Consider the following 26,177-nt stretch of genomic DNA (forward strand, 5'->3'; position numbering starts at 1 on the left):
ACATATAATGATGATGCAATAATAATTGGTTTAAATAAAGAATAAAAAAGTAAACACATCGTTTTATTAAACAAAAACATTTACCATTACCCTTTTTGAGTGTGGGGAGGGTGAAAAGGTGATGTGCACCTTCAAATTAATACATTTAATTGGTGGTACGCATCAAAGTAACATCCACATGAATGGCAGGACCGAAGGTTTCCCGGCAGAACATTGCCCAAAGCATCACACAGCCTCCGCCGGCTTGCCTTCTTCCCATAGTGCATCCCGGTGCCATGTTTTCTCCAGGTATGCAACGCACCCGGCCATCCACGTGATGTAAAAGGAAACGTGATTCATCAGACCAAGCCACCTTCTATTTTTCCTTAGTCCAGTTCTGATGCCCATCGTGGGCCCTTTCAGCAGTGGACAGGGATCAGCATGGGCACCCCGACTGGTCTGCGTCAACGCAGTCCTATACACAGCAAACTGCAATGTGTGTTCTGACACCTTTCTATCAGAACCAGCATTCACTTTTTTTTATCCATTTCAGCTACAGCAGCTCGTCTGTTGGATTGGACCACACGGGCCAGCCTTTGACCCTGTCCATCCATGACCCTGTGTCCTGTCCTTCTGTACTGACCACTGCAGACAAGGAACACCCCACAAGAACTGCAATTTTGGAGATGCTCTGACCCGATCGTCTAGCCATCACAATTTGGGCCTTGTTAAAGTTGCTCAGATCATTTTTTCTGCTTCTAACACATCAACTTTGAAGACAAAATGTTCACTTGATGTCTAATATATCCCACCCACTGACAGGTGTCATGATAATGAGATTATCAGTGTTATTCATTTTACCTGTGATAATGTTATGACTGATCGGTGTATATCTTTGAGGTACTAATAAGCTGATACCAATATGTATCTCTGAGGTACTAATATGAAATATTTAGGTGCAAAGCTGTACTTTTTGAAAGGGTACAGGCCTAGTGATAGCTGGGGTACATATTTTGATTATGTCTTTCTGACAGTGTAAGAAAGACATGGTTATTTTTACCAACAGATTTTCAGAGGGACCAAAAATTGTCCTAAGGGACACTTTTTGAAAATGTACTCCGTTTTCAGCTCCTCTAGAGTTAAACACTTGATTTTTACCGTTTTTTTCCATTCAGCCGATCTCCGGGTCTGGCGCTAGCACTTTTAGCATAGCTTAGCATAATCCACGAATCTGATTAGACCATTAGCATCGCGCTAAAAATAACTAAAGAGTTCGGATATTTTTCCTATTTAAAACTTGACTCTTCTGTAGTTACATTGTGTACTAAGAGACCGACAGAAAATTAAAAATTGCGATGTTCTAGGCAGATATGGCTACTATACTCTCATTCTGGCGTAATAATCAAGGATTTTGCTGCTGTAACATGACTGCAGCAGGTGTAGTGATAGTACGCAGTGCCCGAAAATAGTCCCCTGCCATTGAAAGTTACTAAGCAAACTATTTTTGGCTGCTTATTTAATTTTCTGTCGGTCCTAGTTCACGATGTAACTACAGAAGAGTCATAGTTCAAATAGGAAAAATATCCAAACTCTGTGGATATTTTTTTGCGTGATGCTAATGGTCTAATCAGATTCAATGGATTATGCTAAGCTGTGCTAAAAGTGGAACCGGCAGACCCAGAGATCGGCTGAATGGATTCTAAAAAGGCAAAAAATCAAACGTTTAACTCTAGGGGAGCTGGAAAATGAGCATATTTTCTAAAAAAGTGGAGTGTCCCTTTAAGAGTCCCACACACTTTTGAAGCTAAATAAATAAACCACATGCTGCTTTTCACCACACCTATTGCAGGATAATATTTCTGTAGTCTTCTGATTCCTTATGGTTAGGACGTGTCTTGCTTTAATCCTTGAAAGAGAAAAAAAGTGGCACATATTACTGTACACGTCTGTTCAAACGTAGCGAGAGTACTCGGTTTGTTTTTCTTACCTCTACCTGCTTTACATCAACATGCACCAGAAGTGAAGCAAGCTCCAGGTTTTCACTAAAACTACTCTTCAGAGGGACAGACCGATACCCTAATAAACAGAAATTGTACAGACCTTTTCAGACTCATCGAATTAAAGGAAGCTAAGACGCACAGTACTTAAATGGTGGCACAGTTTACCTTTACAGAAACCAAGCATTTGAATGGACTTACCTGAGCGAAGGCCTCTGACAGGAAAAGTAGCTTGGGCAAGGGGCACGCATTCAGAAAAGGTGCTTTCCTTTAAAATCTCAAAGCGCAGGAAAGCAAGGTCTGGCTCATCCACCTTAAAACATCTTGGTGGATTTTTTGGACCCAGCCACACTGGATTTACACTCGTTTCTGGAAAGAAGTCACTTAAGAATTCACGTTTTCTCCAATATTTAATACTCTCAGATATTTCAAATAACGCTCTACCTTACCGACAGAAGTTTTAAAACTGTAGTCATCGATTTGATGACTTCTGTTGTTTACGTATGGCCATAGTTCAACATTTACAAAAGGCATGCCAGTGGGTAGATGCCTTGCTGCTATCACCTGGTGATAACAAAATAAGCAATGTTAACATTTTCTTCCAAAATAGTCCCTCAGATGTAAAGGAAGAGGAAAAACTGGATCAAGAAGGACTAAAAAGGGATTTACTTTGATTGTAATGTTTTGTTTAGTAGTCTTCTTCTTGGTTATGTCTCGCATCCACTCTGGTTTAAGCACATAGCCTGTGCCTCCATTTAAAGTGAAGAGAGCGTGGTTCAGGAAAATGTATGTATCTAAAAGATTTGAAAGGTCAATGAGAAATTTTTAAGGTTGATTAATTAAGGATATGAATTAGGTTCATATCTATTAAATAATACTTATAAATATTGATGTATTTAGCTCGGACACACCTATTGTAATGTACAAGTGAAACTATAGCTTTTGTTGACTGGCAAACTAAAAATGAAGCGACACCACAGTGAACCTGAGCTATTTAATAATACGTCAAATAAATTACCATCAAAAGGTTCTGTCTTTGCAAAGAATAAATTATAAAAACTTTATTAAAATGTATATAACAGTCACTGTTAAAGGCGGGGTGCATGATTTTTTAAAAAACACTTTGGAAAAGGGAGTCGAGCAGTAAGGGGCATGTCTACCAACCGACATCATTGCTTGGGTTGCGTATGGGTCTATCAAAAGAAGGTCCAGATTCTTTTGGGGTAGGGGCATGTTTTTTAGGCGATTTTAAATATCAACATTGGCTTTAAGAGATCATGTACCCCGCCTTTAATGTAGCATTTGACACTTTTAATGAATACATTAGCATTGATTTACTTTATTGCTTTATAACACTTCCAAATCATCTTATTATCTCTGTTTCTCACTTCTTTACTCAACCTACCCTGAGGATTTATCTACTAAAAACTTGGCTAATTCACATTTATTCAGTGTGGAATTTGAACATATCAGGGTTAAAGGAATAGTCTACTCATTTTCAATATTAAAATATGTTACCACCCTAACCAAGAATTGTTGATACATCCCTCTATCATCTGTGTGCGTGCACGTAAGCGCTGGAGCGCGCTGCGACGCTTCGATAGCATTTAGCTTAGCCCCATTCATTCAATGGTACCATTTAGAGATAAAGTTAGAAGTGACCAAACACATCAACGTTTTTCCTATTTAAGACGAGTAGTAATACGAGCAAGTTTGGTGGTACAAAAAAAACTTAGCGCTTTTCTAAGCGGATTTAAAAGAGGAACTATATTTTATGGCGTAATAGCACTTATGGGAGTACTTCGACTCGGCGCAGTAACACCCTCCCTCTCCCATTATGAGAGGGAGAAGGGGAGCGGACTTTTAAGGCGAGTCGAAGTACTCCCAAAAGTACTATTACGCCATACAATATAGTTCCTCTTTTAAATCCACTTAGAAAAGTGCTACGTTTTATTTTGTACCACAAAACTTGCTCGTATTACTACTCGTCTTAAATAGGAAAAACGTTGATGTGTTTGGTCACTTCTAACTTTATCTCTAAATGGTACCATTGAATGAATGGGGCTAAGCTAAATGCTATCGAAGCGTCGCAGCGTGCTCCAGCGCTTACGTGCACGCACACAGATGATAGAGGGATGTATCAACAATTCTTAGTTAAGGTAATAACATATTTTAATATTGAAAATGAGTAGACTATTCCTTTAACATACGTGTACAGAGTGCCGCATGGATGACATATTTTTGTAGGCCAACCTGGAAGTTAGAAGGATACAGGTACCCTCACCAAAAGCCCACTCATTTCTCCAATAAGGTTTTGGATTATCGCAAAAAATAAGCTTTGCCGTTAACAAAAGTTTATGATGGTTGCACGTTTTGTCCCAAAGATAATCTTTACAGATGAAGACAACTTGTGAATTTTGAAGTCTTAATACGTTTGCTAATAAATGTTAACTTAGGCTACAAGTGAACTACACCAAGGTTTCTCAACATCGTATTTCCCCTGATAAGGAAATACTCTGTGGATGAATCTTTGTGGGGAATTGTGCCCATGTTGTGTTGTTTATTAGATCTACATGCGTGATGATGACATTTAAAGTCCAAGACAAAGTCTGTAGTCCCATGTAACATCTTGTTAGAAACCACCCTTTTAAAGACCATTTAAATGTGGGGGTGTGTGTTATGTTGTAGAATAAAACGTGAAAATACCTTTTCCTCGCTTACTGTTTTTTCCTACAAAAATACATCATCCCAGCAGCAATCTATAAGACACTGCTTTATTTCTTTCACGTACCAGTTTGGAAGTTTAGAGCCACCATTTGGCAACCTAATTTCCATGAAGGACAAGGGTCAAAGTTGGAGGAATCAATCCGGTCAGCTGAAGGAAATACACGGGTTAAGGCTGTGCAGTTATATTTAAGAATGAACAACTTGTCATCAGCAATTTCATTCCTGTCTTCGGGAATCAAAGTATTCGGAAGAGAGCGGACTTCTTTGTAGCTGTACTTTTCTGAAAAGTCTTCAAAAAGAAAGAAAAAACATACTTAGATGTATATTGAGGACAGGTTTCTGGAAAGTTTTGAATGTGGCCTGTTACTTAATGTTGATTGTAGATATATTAACAGTATATATATATATATATATATATATATATATATATATATATATATATATATATATAAGGGACACTTTTTTTTTTTTAAATATGCTCATTTTCCAGTTACCCGCAGTGCCTGAAAAAAGTCCCCTGCTATTGAAAGATACTAAGGGGACTATTTTCGTCTGCTGCATAATATCATTGCGCCTCCTGCAGTCATGTTACGGCAGCAAACTTGATTATTACGCCAGAATGAGAGAACAGTTACTAGCCATATCGGCCTAGAAAATCACAAATTTAATTTTCTGTCTGTCTTAGTACACAATGTAACTACAGAAGAGTCAAGTTTTACATAGGAAAAATATAAAAACTCTTTGGTTATTTTTGAGTGCAATGCTAATGGTCTAATCAGATTCAATGGATTGTGCTAAGCTATGCTAAAAAATGGTACCGCCAGACCCGGAGATCAGCTGAATGGATTCCAAAACGGTACGAATCAAATATTTAACTATAGGGGAGCTGGAAAATGAGCATATTTTTAAAAAAGTGGAGTGTCCCTTTGACATTCACAGTAAAAAATATCATTCTAAGAAAATTACATACCAAAGGACTTCTTTTTGACAGATTGGCAGTATACTACCATGTCAGACATCTCAAGAGCTATATTGGCATTGGACTCCAGTTCTTCTATTCTCTACATAGACATGATTAGGAAGATATTTACTTTACAAATATCAACCATACACATAACTCTAGGTAGATTCCATTGCATTATGTATGAAAGAAAAATGAACAAACCATTTTCTCCCACTTCTGGTGTCTTTGGATGATGTTTAGTATCACCTGGTACCATTTATCCACCTCCTCCAAGGTCTCAGTTGTGAACTTGATTCGATTTGAAGTTTCTTTATTTACAAGGGTTACCACTTTGGGTGTGCCATATCTGGTTATGCATTCTGAGGTGCACACATTAAAATGTCAGTTTATGCAACAAAATCTATGTATGTGAACAAACACATATTCACAGAAAGCCTTACCAACATTACACTTCAAGATATCAACCACTCCTTTACATCGCTCATCTAATGGATTACCGTCAGCAATCTGTAAGAATCGTATAAGGCATAGATATTCATGCAAACTTAAAACAACATAATCATATGAATTATTATATCTTATGTGGGAAACTACACGTTGTTTAAAATGAAATAAAAAAGTTAATCTACTTTGTACATACACAAAAAAATTAAGAGCACATCACATGTCTTACACCCAAAAAAATGGCTGGGTTGTTTTAAACCCATGCTGGGTAAATATTGGACAGAACACACTGCTGGGTTGCAAATAACCCAATGGGTATAGTGTAATATAATAGTATAAAATCAATTTACACATCTTTAATTTACATTACCTCCTCGTATGGCTCACTATCCCATGCTAAGAGATCCTCCTGTGGATGATTTAATGATGTTCCATTAATACATTTAAAACCTAAATCAATCTACAATCTCAGTTGTAATTATATTTTCATTACTTCGTGCCTATTCTGAAAGCGTTCCACTAGTTCTGGTGTTACAGGGTAGCGTAGTTTGAAGTTTAATGGATTCTCTTGAAAATGACTGATCATCTCCTCAAGGCTGCCAAAACTACAGGATTTACACTCATACTCCATGTTTCTCTGAATTAAAAAATGCTTGACATCGTCCTTGACTCTGAGTTACAAAAGAGAAAGAATCAAATGAAAGTAAAAATGAACAAAAATGACATGCATACATACAAAATAAATATTGAGTAATAATAAGCGCCTTTGAAGGCTGTTAAAGGGACACTCCACTTTTTTTGAAAACATGCAAATTTTCCAGCTACCTTAGAGTTTAACATTTGATTTTTACCTTTTTGGAATCCATTCAGCTGATCTCTGGGTCTGGCGCTACCACTTTTAGCATAGCTTAGCATAATCCATTGAATCTGATTAGACCATTAGCATCGCGCTCAAAAATAACCAGAGTTTCCATATTTTTCCTATTTAAAACTTGACCCTTCTGTAGTTACATCGTGTACAAAGACCGTTGGAAAATTAAAAGTTTCAACTTTCTAGGCCGATATGGCTAGGAACTATACTCTCATTCTGGCGTAATAATCAAGAACTTGCTGCCGTAACATGGCTGCAGGAGGTGCAATTATACGTAGTGCCCGAAAATAGTCCCATGCTAATAAAAGATACTAAGGGGACTATTTTCGGCTGCTGCGTAATATCATTGCACTTCCTGCAGCCATGTTACAGCAGCAAAGTCCTTGATTATTACGCCAGAATGAGAGTATAGTTCATAACTTTTAATTTTCCATCTGTCTTAATACACAATGTAACTACAGAAGAGTTAAGTTTTAATAGGAAAAATATATCGAAACTCTTTGGTTATTTTTGAGCATGATGCTAATGGTCTAATCAGATTCTATGGATTGTGCTAAGCTATGCTAAAAGTGGTACCGCCAGACCAGGAGATCAGCTGAATGGATTCCAAATCGGTAAGAACAAAATTTTTAATTCTAGGGAAGCTGTAAAATGAGCATATTTTCCAAAAAGTGGAGTGTCCCTTTAAGGAATTTAACAAACCTGACTGAGAGGGCAAAGGTGTCGGGCTCTTTTTTTTGTCTGACAAGGAAGCCTCCATCTCGAGGGATTGTTTTCAGATATACCTCTGCCTTACTTCGACTTAGGTTACTGTAAAACCACCTGAAGATGGCAGAATCACACTTTGAACAAAAGGTTTTATGTGCGTGAGAGTTTTAAATAATTGTATGCATGCTGCTTACCCTGCTTTGGGGGGTGGGAGAGAATTGGACCGAGGCAAGAAACTCACAAGGCACAGATTTAAATTATCATATTTAATAGGGTTCCGTCTGTAATACCGAATCAAGGCATACAGGCTAGGAAAGCTCTCCTTGATTGTCAAAAAGAAGGAACTGTGACCATTTTCCAAAAAATAGAAGATTCTATAATGCTGAATTCTACTCTTTGCCCTACAGAGAGGATTATATGAATATTAGTTTCTCGTCTACGTACCTAACGAAATTAAACAAGGCTATTATTTGTATAATACAGTTCATAAATTTTATTAATATGGCTTTTGCTGTAATAAGGTATAATGCAAAATATTGTTCGTTCTTAGTTGAAGAGTAGTGGAAAGGATTTGGTTGATTTGTTGTTGGAAAGTGTACCAGATGTAGATACTGTAGTTTCTGACAAACATCTCACTCTCTCGCACTAGGAAGGTTCCATCAATTCTGTTTCTTCTTTCACAGAAATCATGCAGTAATAACTCAGCAGTGTTTCCGCCACCGGCAATTCGTCCATGAAACCAGGGCTCTGAAATATGCCAGTCTGAGCCATCCTGAATTGAAGATAAGACAGAGAAGATATTTATAATCAAAAACTTTGCTGCCGTAACATGGCTGCAGGAGGCGCAATGATATTACGCAGCAGCCGAAAATAGTCCCCTTAGTATCTTTCAATACACTGTAAAAAATTTCTGTAGAAATTACAGTATTAATGGGTATTACTGGCAACTAGCTGCCAGTAACTTACCGTAGATTTTACATTTATGTTATTTACTGGCAACACTTTGTTCAAAGTTAAAAGAACATGAAACATTTTCAGACTTTATCTTCTACAGTAAGTTACTGGCAACCAGCTGCGAAATTACAGCAAATTTTTTACAGTGTAGCAGTGGACTATTTTCGGGCATTGCGTAATATCATTGTGCCTCCTGCAGCCATGTTACAGTACGGCACCAAAGTTCTTGATTATTACACCAGAATGAGAGGATAGCCATATCTGCTTAGAAAATCACAACTTTTAATTTTCAGTCAGTCTTAGTACACAATGTAACTACAGACGATTCAAATTTAAATTGGAAAAATATCGAAACTCTTTGGTTATTTATGAGCACGATGCTAATGGTCTAATCAGATTCAATTGATTATGCTAAGCTATGCTAAAAGTGGCAACGCCAGACCCGGAGATTGCCTGAATGGATTCCAAAATGGTAAAAATCAAATGTTTAACTCTAGGGGACCTGGAAAATTAGTATATTTTCAAAAAAACTGGAGTGTCCCTTTAAGAGCTGGTATAGACCACTGATCTATATAAATGACTGGATTGCGCATGACGTCACAACTGTGAAGCCACCGCGCCGCCATGTTGGTATACCCAAACATTCTATTAAATCAATGGACGCGATCAGATTTTATTGATAAAACGTCACTTTACTTGTCTTCGTTTTTATATCTGAAGTTATCCTGTACATTGTTACAACACAAACGTCCTAAGCATGTACATAGTTATTTACTGAAAGTTGTACATTTTAGTTTTTAATCAGTTATTATACATTCATCTTCATTACAGTATCAGATCAGCAGACATACCGCAGCATATTTAGTATTAATGACAAACGTGCTCATTCTGAAATCTAAATAAATAATCATACTTTGTACCGTATGTGCATGCAATAATTTGCTGGTTTTACGTTATCTAAACTTACAAGTTACCTAAACTTATTTAGAGAAATAACGCTGACCACGTAGCTGAATGTCAAAAAAAACTTTATTTATACCCGTGTCATTAACAGAACGCAGCAGACACTCACCTTAACGGTTTTTTATAAATCTATTTTCCTGCCCGATTAAAACATAAACATTGCAAATAACACCAGAATTAACAGTTAATTTACGTACACATATGCTAAAAATAATCTTGCGTGACTGATACGCTGTAAAGCGGGTGAATTTAAAACATGATTTTGAATCGAAGTCAATGACGCCCTCTGCCGGTTGGGTATACCAAGATGGCGGCTCGAACTCTGCGCTGGCTTCACCTCACACTTTTACGTTAAGCGTTCTATGCGCAATCCAGTCATTTATATAGATCAGTGGTATAGACTTATAAAGGCAATGACCACTGATCACTGACCTCTGCATTGTCCTCGTGCTGCTTCTCTTCAAAATAGTACAGCTTATTTTCTGAGAGCACACAGTCATGCCTATAAAACCTCTACATAAAAAAACAGTAAGTAATTATGTGAACCAAAAGGCTATTTCACTCTTTCTGTCTGATGGTAAAGAAGGAGAATCGCAGTAAAGCACCTTATCAATTGGATCCCAGATGCAAAGCTCTGCTTCTTTCTCCATTGCATCACTTTCTTTAGCGTTTGCTATAAACTTTGGAATATGAAAAATTAAAAGCACATTTGAGAAAACACAGAATATTTACCAACACACTACATTTGGGAAGAGAAAAATATCAAATTATTATCACAGAAAGGGGTAAACTCAGGCAAAATGGGACAATTTGTACCATCATCTCGATGTCAAAAAGTGCCCCCATCTACCTGAATTCACCCTATAGACTGTTTCAGCAGCAACAACATAAACAAACAGCTTTTGTGGACTAAACGCAACTTTCTGTAGACTTTAACATAGAATAACAATAACAATGTTAGTTTATTTCTGATACCAAGGGAATAAATGAAAAGTAAATTACCTTCGCTCATATATCTTCATATCTAATGCATATCAACTACTACACTGATCTAACGTTACTGTGTATTTCATGTATATAATGTACAGTGGCCGAGAAGTGCAAAACAAAACAACAAATCTAAAATCAAAACAACAAATTTACAACACAAAGGCAAATCTAAAAGCAAAATGGCAAGTCAGAAAACACAACGACAAATAGAGTAACAAAATAACAAATCAGAAAACAAAATAACAAGTCAGAAAACAAAATAGCGAGTCAGAAAACAAAATAGCGAGTCAGAAAACAAAGCAACGAGTCAGAAAACAAAACAGCGAGTCAGAAAACAAAACAGCGAGTCAGAAAACAAAACAACAAGTTAGAAACAAAACAACGTCAGAAAACGTCTCGGTTACGTATGTAACCCTCGTTCCCTGAAGGAGGGAACGGAGACGTCACGTCATGACCGACGAATTGGGAACTCGCTTAGAGAGACCAATCTGCTTCGAATACTACTAAAACGCCAATGAATTTGGCATTGAGATATTTGCATAATGCTGGCGCCGCCCCGCCAGGTGCGTATATAAGCCACAGGTGCAAATATAGAAATCAGCTTCTTTTTCGCTGAGAAAGCCGGAAAGTGTGACCGGCTGATAAACAGCAGGGAGCAGCCCTGTGGCGACGGGACGTGACGTCTCCGTTCCCTCCTTCAGGGAACGAGGGTTACATACGTAACCGAGACGTTCCCTTTCAGTCGGTCACTACGACGTCACGTCGTGACCGACGAATTGGGAATCCCTACCAAAACGCCACTGAGGGCTGACCTCTTCCAGTGTCTGCGTAAAGCCCTCCGGTTCCACTTAAGGACAAGGAGAATTAGGTTTTAAGGCAGAAGGCCGGGCACTAGATGTTCCTTTAACCCACAGTAGTGCCAGCGACTGGGAAGCGCCCTATCTGAGCGGTATAGGGACGCTGCGGAAGCCACCGCCCCGTTAAGGGCTATTGGTGGGCGAAAGTCAACCGTAGTTGAGGTATAAATGACAGCCGTGGCTGTGTAAGCAAAGCAGTGCTCTGCTGAGGGAAACGTGGGCTAGTAGGATTAACCCCACGGAAAAATACTCACAAAGGAACCCGGTGGGACGCAATGTGGATGCCCGAGCCAAACACAGGTTCGCGAGGATGCAGCTAGTGAGAGGCTGGCAGCGGATGCTCCGCAACATCAGGCTGCCAAGGCAGTGGAGGAAGGCAAAACAAATTATTACGCGTTTTTGCCTCGATGGCCTTCCATACTGAGCTCAGTTTGGAGCAGCAGTCGGAGGCTGCAAGCCGACCTGCGAGCCTGTTCTCTGTGCTTCCCCTAGCGAGGAAAGTACACGAGAGGAGACAGGCTCGACACGAACACTGTAAAATCTAGTGAACGTATTAGGTGTCGCCCAACCAGCAGCTCTGCAGATGTCTGTTAGCTAGGAACCACGAGCGAATGCCCAAAATGAGGCAACACTTCTAGTAGAGTGAGCTCTCAAATTAAATGGACAAGAAATGCCCTGCAGATCATAAGCAAGGGCGATAGTATCAACTATCCAATGAGACATCCTCTGCTTAGTGACAGCTTTCCCTCTCTGCTGACCGCCGTAACAAGCAAAGAGCTGATCTGAGGTCCTAAGGCTTTGTGTGCGACCCACGTAGATGCGTAACGCTCGTACGGGGCATAATAAAGCCATGGTTGGGTCTGCCGCCTCCGCGGGCAAAGCTTGCAAGCTCACCACCTTATCTCTGAAGGGAGTGGTGGGAACTTTGGGCACGTAGCCTGGTCTGGGTCTCGGAGAGACAGCAGGACCAAACTGAAGGCACGAATCGTCAACAGAGAATGCATGTAAATTCCTTACTCTCTTCACGGAGGCCAATGCTAGCAGGGTCAGAGTTTTCATTGACAAAAAACTTCAGACTCGCAGACTGCAAAGGCTCGAACGCGGAACCTGTAGTAGGGCTTCAGCACCATGGACAGGTCTCGGAGGAATAGAGGGAGGGCGCGAGGGGTTTAGCCTACGAGCGCCTCTTAAAATCTAATAACCAAATCATGCTGGCCAACTGATCTGCCGTTAATAAGTGAGTGATGAGCAGAAATAGCGGCGATTTCAACTTTAATGGTGGAGGGTGACAGCCTACCATCTAACCTATGTTGAAGATATATAAAAGCACAATGTTAAGCATTCTCTGTGGTCCTCGCGTTGCGAAGAGCACCAGGTGACGAAAAGGGTTTCATTTAAGCGCGTAAGCCCGTCTTGTGGACGGTGCTCGTACCGCGTCGATGGTGTTAGATACCGCTTGCGATAAATCACCTAAACCTTGCGCGCACTCAACGACCATACATGATGATCCCACAGGTCGGGGCGCGGGTGCCATAATGTGCCCCTTCCTAAAGAAAGAAAGTCCTTCCTAGGGGAATTCGCCAGGGAGGGGCTGTCGCGAGGAGCATTAACTCTGAAACCCAATTCCTGGTCGTCCAGTACGGGGCGACTAATAAAAGGCTCTACTCGTCCTGCCTGACTTTGCACAGTGTCTGTGCGATTAAGCTCACTGGAGTGAATGCGTATTTGCGCGTCCCCCGCGGCCAGCTGTGTGCCAACGCATCCACGCCGAGGCTGCCCTCGGTTAGTGAATAAAACAGGCGACAGTGGGTATCGTCCGGTGACGCAAATAGATATATCTGCGCACGACTGAACTTCTTCCAAATTAGCTGAACCGTCTGGGGGTGGAGTCGCCATTCGCCGGTAAAGCGCGTCTGCCGCTGTATTGAGCGTACCCGAGATGTAAATGGCACGAAGGGACCCAGATGCTTCTGACTCCAAAGGAGGAGATGACGAGCGAGATGCGACAGGTGACGAGAGCGCAAAAACCGCCTTAACGGTAAATAACGCAACAGTCGCAATGTTGTCGGTGTCGGCTAATACATCCTTCCCTCGCATCTCCATAGCGGAGCGTACAAGTCCCAGATATACAGCGCACCGCTTGCGGCAGTTGAGGTGCTAAGCACACCCCTGAGACTGCAAGCCCGTCATACGTGGCTGCTCATCCCGTGCTGGGGGCATCGTATCTGCTACAGAATGCCAGAAGACCCGACTCAGGGGCATATCTTGCTATCAGAAATGCTGGGTCTGCCACGGGGTAAAATTGAAATGACACGCAGGTGTAATGGTTACACAGTGTATGCCGTTGCGCCACGCTCTCCTCGAGACTCAATCGTAAAACCAATGCTGAAGCGGTCTCATATGAAGCAGCTCGAGCAGTGTCACAGCCGCAGCATGCTGTCATATGTCCAGGAGCTTCTGAAATTGTTTCAGAGGGACCGCGTACTTCCCTCGAATTAAACCGAGGCAAGTCAGAACTGACTGGTCGCGCGCTCTTGTAAAACACGCCAATAAATCGATCGAGTCTATTTCCATACTGAGAAAAGGATCCTCTGCACGGGGCAAAGTTGCTTTTTTCCCAGCTGACCTGATGACTTAAACGAGCGAGATGCTAAAGCATTAAATCTCTGTGTTCGCGCACGTCTGCCAAGAACGAGCCATCATAGTTGACGTAAATATACGCAGAATGCGAACAACGCTCTCTCTCTCGGAGATTTTAATGCCGTGACTAGCACTTTCATGGAGACACCGGGAGAGAGAGACAGCTCGAATGGTGTACTTAGTATTAATATGCCCACCCCATGACACAGAGCGAATAAACGGTCTAAGGCGAGGGGAGATGGACACATGAAGTACACGTCTACAGGTCTAAGGCTGCAAACCGATCTAAATATTTAAATACGAGCCTCGGCGTATCATCCTAAAGGATCACATTTGTAGAGCCGGTGCGTAAATAAATCGGTCGTAACCCACCGCGTATTTTGGGTAATATGAGATAAGGGCTGGAAAAAACCTTATCATCATTCTCGGTAAGAGGGACCGGCTCGAAATGTCCTTCGCCAGCAGGACATCGACTTTTGCACGCAGTACATGTGCATCGGACGCTTTCACTATAGTGAAACGAATGCCCGAGAATTTGGGGGAGTGCCGGTAATTGTATTTCGTAACCGAGGCGGACAGTGCGTAAAACTCAACGAGACGGGCTGGGAACTGAAGCGAAGCATCCAGGGACCGTACGAGGAGAATTAACGACACTACCGAAGTACCCGCGGTGGGGCAGCGAAGCGAGACAGGTGAAACTGCCGGTGCGTCTGCTGTGACAGCATAAACATCTACAGTATGTGTGTGTGACACTGACCTGAGCCCGCTGAGGGTGACGGTCGTCTGGTCTCCTGCGCGGAGAGCGCAGACTCCGGAAAAACACCCGCTGGCGATAGAGGAGAGGTAGGGTGAGCTGGTGTGCCCGCTCACGGCTCTCTCGATCCTCTGGAGACCTGGAGAGGGAAGAGGAATGCACTCTTATGTGTGGTTAAGTGGGTACCGGCTGGACAGCCGGTGGAACAGATGCAAACCAAGAATTTTCCACCCGACCCTCTACCGGGGGAAGGAGTGAATCACCGTCTCCTGAAGAGTGATCCTCTGCCAATCCGGGTCGCCCGTTACTGGCCACTTAAACTCCCGATTTTCACGGGAAGCGGCTAAGCGGGCGGGGCGAGCTGCTGACGACCGGTTCCCATGCGCTGCCAAGATGGGGTCCGAGGAGGGGAACAGAGGTGGCCGCCGCAGGACGCCGACGGCGAGAGGCAGACTGAGGAGCCGGCGTGGTGGACCAAGGGCAGCTCTCTTTCGCCGGGGCATGACCTAGGAGATCGCCTCAGTCTGCGCAGCGGAGCTGTACGACTCCACGGGCTCGCCAAAGAGGCCGGTCTGTGAGACAGGAGCATTCAAGAAGTTGTTCTCGTCTGCGTCCGTCATGTAAGCCAGACATAGCCAAAGGTGGCGATCTTGAACACTGTGGTGGACATCGCACGACTGAAGGTCGCGGCTTCCCTCGTAAATCGCTTGGTGAACCTGCAGTAACGTTATTGCGTGCAGGGCTGAAGCCGCGTCTCCGCATGCCTGATGGGCAGCGCCCGTAACCGGACGACTGTCTATACAAACACGGGAGGGAAGGGTTGGGTGGTCCCTCCAGGAACGCAGCTGCATCGCAACCCCCCCGCTCCACTGAAGGGATCCCCCCTTAGCGGCTCCGTTGGTGAGGGAGGTGAGTGGTGAAAGCTGAACGGCCGAGACGGCCGCAAATCACGTCAGCTCTTCGTGCCGTCGGGAAAGGCAGGCACAGGAGGTGAGGACCGTAGAGGCCCGGGCAGCTCCGAAGTACCAATCATGTGGGCGGAACGGTTCGGGCGGAGAGGGGTTAACCCCTCCAACTCTACCGTTTCCGCCGCTCGAGCCGGCACGGCCGCCATCTCCGGGACGACTCCGCCTCGGAGGGAAAAAAACGGACACCCCTCTGATGCTGCAGAAGTGACGGGACCAGAAGGAGGTCCAATGGATTCGGCAGAAATCGCAGAACACGACTCTGCCGTCTCCACCGGAGCCTCAACCGGCTGAGGATGAGAAGGCCGGTAGGTGAAGGACGCATCCTCCGTCCTACTCAGCGTAGTGATGCGAAGAGCGTCCTGCGAGCGCTTGACAGCCGCACCATGACGGCGTTCAGCACTGCAAAGGCGCGGACGTCGTTCCCGTAGAAACGACAGTCGTCTCCGCAATCCAAGAGGGTTATGCTCTCACAGAGAGAACAAAAGCTCTCCACGAACGCAGCCTCGGAGTGCTCGATGCCCAAGCACGAAGACAGCGCTCGTGACCGTCACTGGAATCCCTGTACTTCTCGCATCCAAGATCGCACGGAGGAAAAGCTATCCTGAAAAGGACGCTGATCTCTGAATATACGAGAGAGTGGCTGTCTTTAAAAAGACACAGAGCTCTCACGTATCACTCTTTAGGGAAATCACTCTTTTGGTGCTCAGCTGATGATGCGCACAGGGAGAGGCAACGCACACACTAAACTCAAAACAAAAAATATGCAGAGCAGTGGAATACTGCGAGCGTCCGCTGTGTCAGTACTGCTTGTCAATCAACTTCAGCAACCGTTCCCAGAAGAGCAGAGAGTAGCTTCTCAGTAGCAGATAATGCCGGCTTTCGAAGCGATAAAAAGCTGATTTCTATATTTGCACCTGTGGCTTATATACGCACCTGGCGGGGCGGCGCCAGCATTATGCAAATATCTCAATGCCAAGTTCATTGGCGTTTTAGTAGTATTCGAAGCAGATTGGTCTCTCTAAGCGAGTTCCCAATTCGTCGGTCACGACGTGACGTCGTAGTGACCGACTGAAAGGGAACAAAACAAGTCAGAAACAAAACAAGTCAGAAAACAAAACAACAAGTGAGAAAACACAATGACAAATCTACAAACCGGAAAAGGTAGGTATATTGCGCAAATGAAATGGTTACTGCTGATTGGACGACACCTCTGTCAATCAAGATACACCGAAAGTACAGTACAGCTGGTAGCACAGTGTACATGTATAAAAACACAATGTATTGCTCTTAATGAAGTTTATTTAACCACGTTTAGGAGGAACATGGTCATGTGATCCAACCAATCAGCGCGAAGAGATGCCTATAAATAGCCGTCCTTCACCACTGTCTTATGACTTTTTTTGCAGCATCCTTCCTCCACCCCATCACCTCACTCTCAGCTAATTTTATATATCCCAGTTAAAGAAGGGGGAGTAGGAAGTGGGTTCGGGCTAAAATTCCAAGCTCAGAGCCCTACCCTCGGACAGCACGCCAAATATGCTTTATTTTATTCCCTATGGATTACATGTTAAAGGTGCAATGTGTAATTTTTAGAACGATCTCTTGACAAAAATGCTAAATATTATACAAAATTATATTATCGGGGTGTATAAAGACCTTTCATAATGAACCATTATGTTTTTATTACCTTAGAATGAGACGTTTTTATCTACGTGGATTTGTTGTTTAGTTTTCCACTTCTCGGCCAGGGTAGTTTAGCCACTAACTAGACCGATAAGTAAATACAGACCGGAAGTTCACTTCGGTTTAGGCGTAAATGCAACGTGTGTGTCCCCGATGAAACCATCTATATTTCTAATCAAGAGAAATATTTGTAAAGCATATAAAGAGCTCAGATGCAAAACCCTTAAACTGCGTCTGACATGTTTTCTGGTAAATTAGCATTTTTTACCAGACCCTTAATGGATTCTGCCAACAAATCGTTACTTCTGAATGTCTTGAATGAACGTAATACATGCCGAGAGCTTTCGATAAATATCAATGTCTCATTCTTGACGGAGGTGGCATTTAGCGGCTTTTGGATCTGAGCTCCTCACGTGTCACGTACCTTATCCCTGTAATCGTCTTTCATTTTTTTGAAGCTGGTAATTACTTTTTTCACCGGACTTTGCTGTTAAGAACAAACAGAAATTGTATCTTATATTCATTGTTTGATGTAAAACATGCTACAATGAGGATACTTATTAGATGAGCTTAGGTTTTCTGTAATTGCTTTAAGGTTTGTTGTGACATTGTGAATACCTTAATGGTGCAATCGCTCTCTTGTATTTTGCGGTGCTGTCGTAAAGAGAGGAGAATTACACACTGTGATGATGAAACAGCAAAAATCCTATTGCATTTTCTTAATCTTTCACTACTTATTTTGCCACATTGATGATTCTTGGTCAATTCTTAAGGAAATATCAATATCTTGCAGCTTTTCATACCAAAGTTTCTACCTTACCTTTATGATGATCTTGCCCTTTAGCTGGTTTGGTGAGGGTAGCTGGTTTGCATTTGGTTCCAAAGGCTCAGTCAGGAGCTTGTCTTGAAACACATCTCGAAACATTTGAGCCATCACCTTTTGTTGTTTGGTATTACAATGCTCTTCTATTGACAACACCACAGGGTAACTGCCAAAAAGGACCAGATTTAAGTAGGACATAATTTAACATGTACAGGTGCAATTGTAAGAGTAGCCTAAATAACTAAAAACAAACAAGCGACATTGGTAACATTGATGATTGTTGGATTTACACTGAACCTCGATACAGCCAATGAGCCTCATTTATGAAATACAAGCAGAATGATTTTGTGTGTTAATCGTTCGTAAAGTCATTCTGATGTAAATTTTCGGATTCATGAAAATGTTCGTATTTTCAAAATGTTAGTTGGTACAACTGTACACCTGCTCCCTACCAGGTGTAAATAGGGCGTAAAACATCTCAACATTCTTTTTTTTACAAACTAATGACACTTTTGATGATGTATGTATCATAATGATGTTTCACGGGTTCTCTTGTTTTGCTTTTTTATTCATTATTTACTCTTTAGTGCTTGTCACTGTCTGTTTTTACACACCTGTCCAATCACAGTAGAGGAGGAGCGAAACAAACACATTGACCAACCATCATACTTGTACAACTCAAAAATGGTGAAGTTAATATTAATGGGTACGGCATTTTTAAATTCAGTAATATTCTTCAAAATAAGATAACATGTAACTGTTGTCGATATTCCAAGAATTCCAGAATAACGCGCTGTGCTTCCAAAGGGCTCTCAAGTGCCATCATGATGGTTGTTTTTAGAAGAGCACCAGGTATTATTTTAGCTTGCTTAAAAAGCTTTGGTGGACACGGTTTAATGAATCCAGAGGATTACAGCATTCCTAGATATAGAATTTGCATAGCTGTGGTCAGGGGCGCAATGAACAATGGGGGTATGTGAGACAGAATTTTGGGCCCTTCCTTTAGATGATTTTTGACTTTAGCGTTTGTATTCATAGCATAATGTGTCATAAAAAATTATGAAAAAAAGGGATGACAGTGGGGCCCACTAGTGTTCTGGGCTCATGCCTGGCATAGCACCTCCGTAACGGCGCCCCTGGTTGTAGTGCATGGGCGGGTATTATGCTAATTGTGAATGAGCAAGCATGATTGGAATTCATTAACATACACACATTTCACTATTGAAATTCACATTCCGGAAGTATTTGTGAATCCAAAGGAAAGGTTTCGGGAAGGTCCATTGAAATAACTCAGAATTTTCTCATATATTTACGAGGTTAAATGAACAAGGCCCTGTGAAGATGTGTGTTGTTGAGGACTAACTCGGATGTTGCAAAAGCATGATCGTTGATGGCCTTCACCACATCTTTCAACTTTATCTTGGAGGTCATGGTCCGACCATGGTATATGACAGGTTCCTCTGGACCATCCCAGCAGTCCACTGGATTAAACACAAAAAAAAATGCAAACATACACCAAAATTATTTTTAAAAGGCCAATCCATTTTTTTAATATGCTCATTTTCCAGCTTCCCTAGAGTTAAATATTTGATTTTTACCATTTTGGAATCCATTAAGCTAATCTCCGGGTCTGGTGCTACCACTTTTAGCATAGTTTAGCATAATCCATTGAATCTGATTAGACTATTAGCATCATGCTCAAAGTTAACCAAAGAGTTTCGATATTTTTCCTATTTAAAACTTGACTCTTCTGTAGTTACATCGTGTACTAAGACCGACAGAAAATTAAAAGTTGAGATTGTCTAGTAAGATATGGTTAGGAACTATACTCTCATTCCGGCGTAATAAGGACTATGATGCCGTAACATGGCTTCAGAAGGCGCAATGATATTAAGCAGTGCCTGAACATAGTCCCCTGCTATTGAAAGTTACCAAGTGGACTATTTTCAGGCGCTGTGTAATATCATTGCACCTGCTGCCGCCAGGTTACGGCACCAAAGTCCTTGATCATTACACCAAAATGAAAGTATAGTTCCTAACTATATCGACCTAGAAAATCGCAACTTTTAATTTTCCATCGGTCTTAGTACACGACCTAACTATAGAAGAGTCAAGTTTTAAATAGGAAAAATATCTAAACTCTTTGGCTATTTTTAGCGTGATGCTAATGGTCTAATGAGATTCAATGGATTATGCTAAGCTATGCTAAAAGTGGTAGCGCCAGACTCGGAGATCAGCTGAATGGATTCCAAAATGGTAAAAATCAAATGTTTAACTCTAGGGGAGCTAAAAAATGTGCATATTTCCAAAAAAGTGGAGTGTCCCTTTAAGTAAGACTGTAATCAAAGCAGCATCTTTCCCTTAATACCAAACAATGCAGACGTCAACATTTTCTATGCAAACTGAAAGTGACAAAAGATTTAGCAGAATAAGATATGTGAATAGGGTTAACTCACACTCAATGCATCGGCAACCCAGCCTTAAGCAACGTACATAGGCTTCGGTTGATGATTCACTGCTAAATTGATCTCCAGTTAAATATCTGTTAAAAAGCCAAAACGACGTGGTTCCACATGCAGAACGTTTATGATCAAGAAAGAGCTACTTTTTTGTCAAGTATAAGTGACAACAGTACTTATGTGTTATGAGAAGAGTTGATCCAGTAGTGAGACAGAGGGTTGTTCATTTCCACTGGATTTATCTCGGAAAACTTCTCATCCCAAATAGAGTTTTCTTTAGAGAAGAGAAAACTGAGGAACTAGAATAGGGGAAAAGCCATTTATTTCTGCTAAATGTTGAAATGATTTGATGAGATCAAAATAAAGATACTTTCTTGTACCTCTCCAACAGTAAGTTTTGGATTATTGGTTTTTCTTGAGTTGTCCATGAAGATGCCCATCAAATCTTTTACCTGATCAAGTTCTTTGGCCCAACCCTCCTTTAACCAAATCTGGAGTACAGTTGGGCAGAATAAGAATAAAACAAATGTTTTAAAAGATTTGATAAATAACACAACTAAGATGAAACAAAATCTGTCTTACTCTCTGTTGATATAAAATGAATTGTTGAAAATCATAGAGGCCAACTGTAGAAGAATCAGGTGCATCTGTGTTCCTGCAGAATAAAACATACAAATCATAGGGGGACGTTTTGTTGCAGTATACAAGGTACCAGGTCATATATTTTTATGATTTGATTATATTTTTTTACATTTAACATCTTTTGGTTTTGTGCTCCTGTATAGCTCAGTGGTAGAGCGCATTGTGGATACGCAAACACAGTCTCTATAGCTTTTAGTTGTTGACACCAAAATAGTTTCTGCTGCCCCATATCAAACCATTTTTGTAAACTCTGTAAAAATTATAATGAACTTTTCTCCCAAAGATCAAGAAACTTACACTAAAAAAGGGGCAAATTAACCCAGAAAATGGGTCAAAAAAAGGGTCAAATTAACCCAGAAAATGTTTATATTTGTTGCAACAATTAAAACAACCCAGCATTTTGGGTTGAAACAACAAGGGGTTGAATTCTTTCCTTTTTCACCCAACACTGGGATGAAAATAACCAAGCATTTTTTACAGTGTAACCCACTGATAAACAAAAATAAAATTACCTCCATTTGAAAGCTCCTGGCCCCTTTTCAAACTCTTCCAGTATCTACCAAATAAATAATGAACACAATAATGGACCCAATCATAGCACTTAAACTAAAAATCTGATTTTCACTCTTTAAATATTTTCTTGCTGTTTAAACAAACATAATGCATTTTAAATATTAACAATGCAGTAACCTTTATGTATAATAGACTAGAACATACAGTGCATATGAGTCTTTCTAACCAAAAAAATTGCACACTCACCGACTTTTGGTTTTCGAATAAAAAGTGATTGTAGGTTTTATGAAACTGTTCAAAGTTGAGTTCATTTTCATTTGCTCCCACCATCTAAAAATACATTTTTCATAATGTGTGGAGCCATTTAAACAAACAAAACTCTTGATCTCTTTAAAACATGTTCACAGTCAATCCATATTACATATAATTTTTTTGTACCTCGAGTACTTCCTCTAGATGTCCACCTGATACAGTAAAGTTCATCTTACGTAAAAGACACTTGAGATCTTTTTTGGAGATACTGTGGGAGACAGACAACTTAAAAGACCAGTAAAGGGTGAAACATGAACTACATACATTAATGTTATGTGACTAAGTGGAGGAGAAAGTGCAAATGAAAGAGAATAACCTGTTTTTCATTGTCTGGTTAACAGAGTACATCTGCTTCCACAGCCAGCTATAGAGATGGAAATGGTAAGTAAAACAAACAAACTTTAAAATGATACTTCAACAAATTTGGAGTTATTTTAGTAAATGTCTTTGCTTTTCCAAACTTAAAGTGGTAGAAAACAGGGATCAAGGAACAACTTTTGATTTAAACCTCCAAAAAAGTGCATTCATCCTTCAAAGAAGTAATCCACATGGCTCCAAGGGGTTAATTAAGGCCGTCTGCGTGTAATTGATGCAATTTTATAAGAAAGATATCCAGATTTTAAACTTTACAAACAAGGGGTGCACCGATATATCGGCCGATGATGCTTGCTATGCTTCTAAATGAATTACGTTGAAATGCTGCTACATCCAAAAGCCAGAGGGCGCTCCCGTGCAGAAATTCAATATGCGCTGCAGACGAATAACCACACACACGCATTAATAATATGTCTATTAAATGTTTGACGAGTGTTGCTTTTTCAAATGCATGTTATAAACGAGACATCATGTGATTTTCGAGATTCACTGCGCAATGTACCTATGACGACCAACGCTCACTACTATGAAACTCCCAGTCCAACATGGCGTGCCGTTGTTACCAAAACCTAGTTATTATTTAGTAGTTTATTAAGTTTGAAATATGTATATTTTTCTTTTTCTACAAAATCACATCGATTATCCACAGAAGACATTTATTAACCCATTGGAGCCGTGTGGATTACTTCTGCGAAGGATGGATTAACTTTTTGGGGGTTTAAAGTTAGAAGTTGTTCCTTGATCCCTGAAGAACAAGGACATTTACTCCAAATGTGTTCGTCTGAAACATGTATCTCGGATTGCTTGATGATTAAATCATGAGGTAAAATTGGAATTTGGCTGTAGTATCCCTTTAACATTTGTGTTTTTGTGGGTTACAGATACGACTGTGTGTGTGCATACCTCTTTATAATCTCTGGTGTGTTAGCTTCCAGTGTCTCCTGTCTGAGTAACTCGAGTCCTATCAGCCAGTTTTCTGCATCCTCAACTGTATCAGCTGGGGAACAACAACATTCACTTTTTCGGTTTGACAGTGTATGGATGAAAGGCACAATGAAATACTCTACAGAAAGTGTTGTTTCAAGTGCTATGAATTTTATTGACAGTGTGTAACTTAGTCACACCACAAGTTTATAGTACCACCCCAAACTTGTGTCATTGACATCAATGATGTTATATCAGATTGCTCAGATTAACTGCAAATTCACTTGATGCATAGTGGCACTAAAATGACACATTGCAGCTTTAACCTCAACTTGTTTCTGTAATAAGTGTGCTGTTAGTCACTTTACATAAGTGGCTGTTAGATGACCACTAATGACTCAATGCTTCTCCTTATTGGGTGCGACATCCCACAAAGAGGTGTTTGTTCCCATCAAATTCTTTCAGTCTATGCGTAGTACGTATTTGCAATTGTTTGATCTAGGCACATTTTTTAAGTTTGATAATGATACATATTTAAATTACATTTGTATGTTGTGTGTTAAAGACAAACATTCTCAACTTTCATCACTGCATATGCCCCCAAGTATTTATCCAGTGTTGGCTAACAGGGAAGAGATTTCAGTCGTTGTATAACACTATTTTGCAATTACAATGTGTGTGGAAATATATACATACCGTTAAAACTCAGTGAATTTAAGATAAACTCTGTGCCATAGAAGATGGTGAAACAGGTTTTGTAGTCCCGTGGATCTGATTGGTTAAACATTTTTCGAAATTTTCTCTTTTCTATATATTGAGTGAAATCCTCCGATGTCTCCCATTGGCGGATCTCTTTGATGTCTGCGATGTTCACTACAATATGCAAGCATAAATACATGAATACCTTTGGACTAGATGAGTGTTTAAATGAAAATAATGGCTTTAACACTACATGACTCAAGTCAAGTCTGCTTTAAAAGAAATAACTTACATGCTGTGCTTATTTTGTCAGAAGAGCAGAATACAGCCACTTGCTTCGTTTCAATTATGATTTTTACAGTGAGTCTTTCAGCCTTCTGGTGGTACACCATCATTTCAGCCCCAGTCTGCAGACGCCTAATAATCTGATTCCTCTCATTTTTTGTCAACTCATCCGGCTGAATGCAGCCCATCATACCTGTACATGCCACACACACATGATAACAGTAAAATCTGTTGCGCTAATGCTTTTAGGCATTACTGTATAGAAACTATACATTCTGAGCAGTTTTCTTAAATATATTTCATATAAAAGATTATTTGTGCAATGATTGCAGATTTTAGTTCTTGGCAACCTATAATTTTTAAGTTTACGCTGTAAAAAATAAATTGCTCTTACATGTTTTAAGTTTAATACATTTTTAATTACAATTAATTTCAACTTTCTTAACGAGCGATGAGTTGTTATATATTATAAAAATAAAGTTGAACTAACTAAAGCTATTTCAACTTTGTTTTTTTTAAGTTCAAGCAATTCATAAAAAAAACAAGATATAGAAATGACTTGTAAATTCAAGTTGAAACAAACTTATGTTCAAAATAGATTTTTTTACAGATAGACTTTGACTTAAGATTTAATATAGACTTAAATTGCCAATAAATGATAATATTTGCTTACTTTTTGTACATATTTCAAGTTCTACAAATACTGCGTAATATTCACTTATCCAGATGCACTCACCTCTCAGACTCAGTGCCCAGAGAAAACAGAGAAATGATGTGTTGTCATCTGGTGGTTATTCTCAGACCTTTAAAACTGCTTGAGAAAAATGACATCCTGTGGCATAGCTTTCCCGTTTACTATGCTAAAGAGTAAGCATTTACAGAAAGCAAGAAAACAACCAAGTTCTCCGAAAGTCAGTAGACTAGTGTAAACTAAATATTAAATATATACCCATATTAATGATGTCACAGGTTTGAACCCAAAATATGAAAAACTTAAATGATATCCCCTGGTTTCAAAGACAAGGCTTAAAATTAGTCCTAGAGACATGTTTGAGGTGTCTCAACTTAAAAATACCTTGCACCAACAGATCTTAAAATAAGCCAGTGATATTGATTTGTCTAAGGCATGTTTATAAAAGATGCTTAAACATCTTAAGCTTACAAAGGCCTGGCTTTAGCTAAGCATTGTCTGTAAAACCAAGCCTATGTCTATACTGTAGGTTAACTATATCTTTAGTTCTAAGCCTTATTACTTAATCTAAGGTCACTGCGTTTAAATGTAGTTGATAATGTAAGACATATAAAGTGTGTATTCCATTTAGCCTGAATAGGAGCTAGACAGAGCAGTCATGCGTTGTGCTTCTACTGTAATTTCTTTAAACAGAAGCTTATCTTAAAGAATGAATAGGATCACAAGGCCAGTTAGAATAATGAAGCGGCAGATTGCTAAATGTAAACGTTGATGGAAATGTGTGCGGAAGGAAATGCTTGCATGACAGATTAAGACATTTATCATAGTATCAAAGCCTGATATGTCAATAATTATTTTGTATTGAGTAAGTAGCAAATATATGTAATAAACTCATTATTTCACAGTACAGAAAATCTGTTGTACTAGACAGAGAGACTTTAACGGTTACTAAAGG

General features: G+C 40.4%; 1 protein-coding gene across 1 annotated transcript; it reads right to left on the minus strand.

Annotated features, from left to right (window-relative positions):
* Positions 1-1,653: 1,653 nt before the first annotated feature.
* Positions 1,654-26,177, minus strand: LOC129419764 (1-phosphatidylinositol 4,5-bisphosphate phosphodiesterase gamma-2). Its single transcript, XM_073853696.1, is given in 32 exon segments — positions 1,654-1,885; positions 1,967-2,055; positions 2,178-2,345; positions 2,426-2,540; positions 2,646-2,770; positions 4,768-4,992; positions 5,674-5,764; positions 5,869-6,026; positions 6,108-6,174; positions 6,482-6,520; positions 6,605-6,782; positions 7,685-7,804; positions 7,885-8,091; positions 8,290-8,462; positions 10,040-10,120; positions 10,213-10,287; positions 17,924-17,986; positions 18,118-18,153; positions 18,320-18,488; positions 19,686-19,803; positions 20,779-20,864; positions 20,953-21,080; positions 21,162-21,260; positions 21,364-21,436; positions 21,936-21,979; positions 22,183-22,266; positions 22,375-22,456; positions 22,565-22,612; positions 23,527-23,620; positions 24,244-24,420; positions 24,539-24,724; positions 25,268-26,177. Coding segments are annotated over 31 exon segments (3,402 nt in total). The 5' UTR covers positions 24,723-24,724; positions 25,268-26,177; the 3' UTR covers positions 1,654-1,879.

The sequence above is a fragment of the Misgurnus anguillicaudatus genome, chromosome 15 (genome assembly GCF_027580225.2).
Source record: "Misgurnus anguillicaudatus chromosome 15, ASM2758022v2, whole genome shotgun sequence".
NCBI classification, from domain to species: Eukaryota; Metazoa; Chordata; class Actinopteri; order Cypriniformes; family Cobitidae; genus Misgurnus; species Misgurnus anguillicaudatus.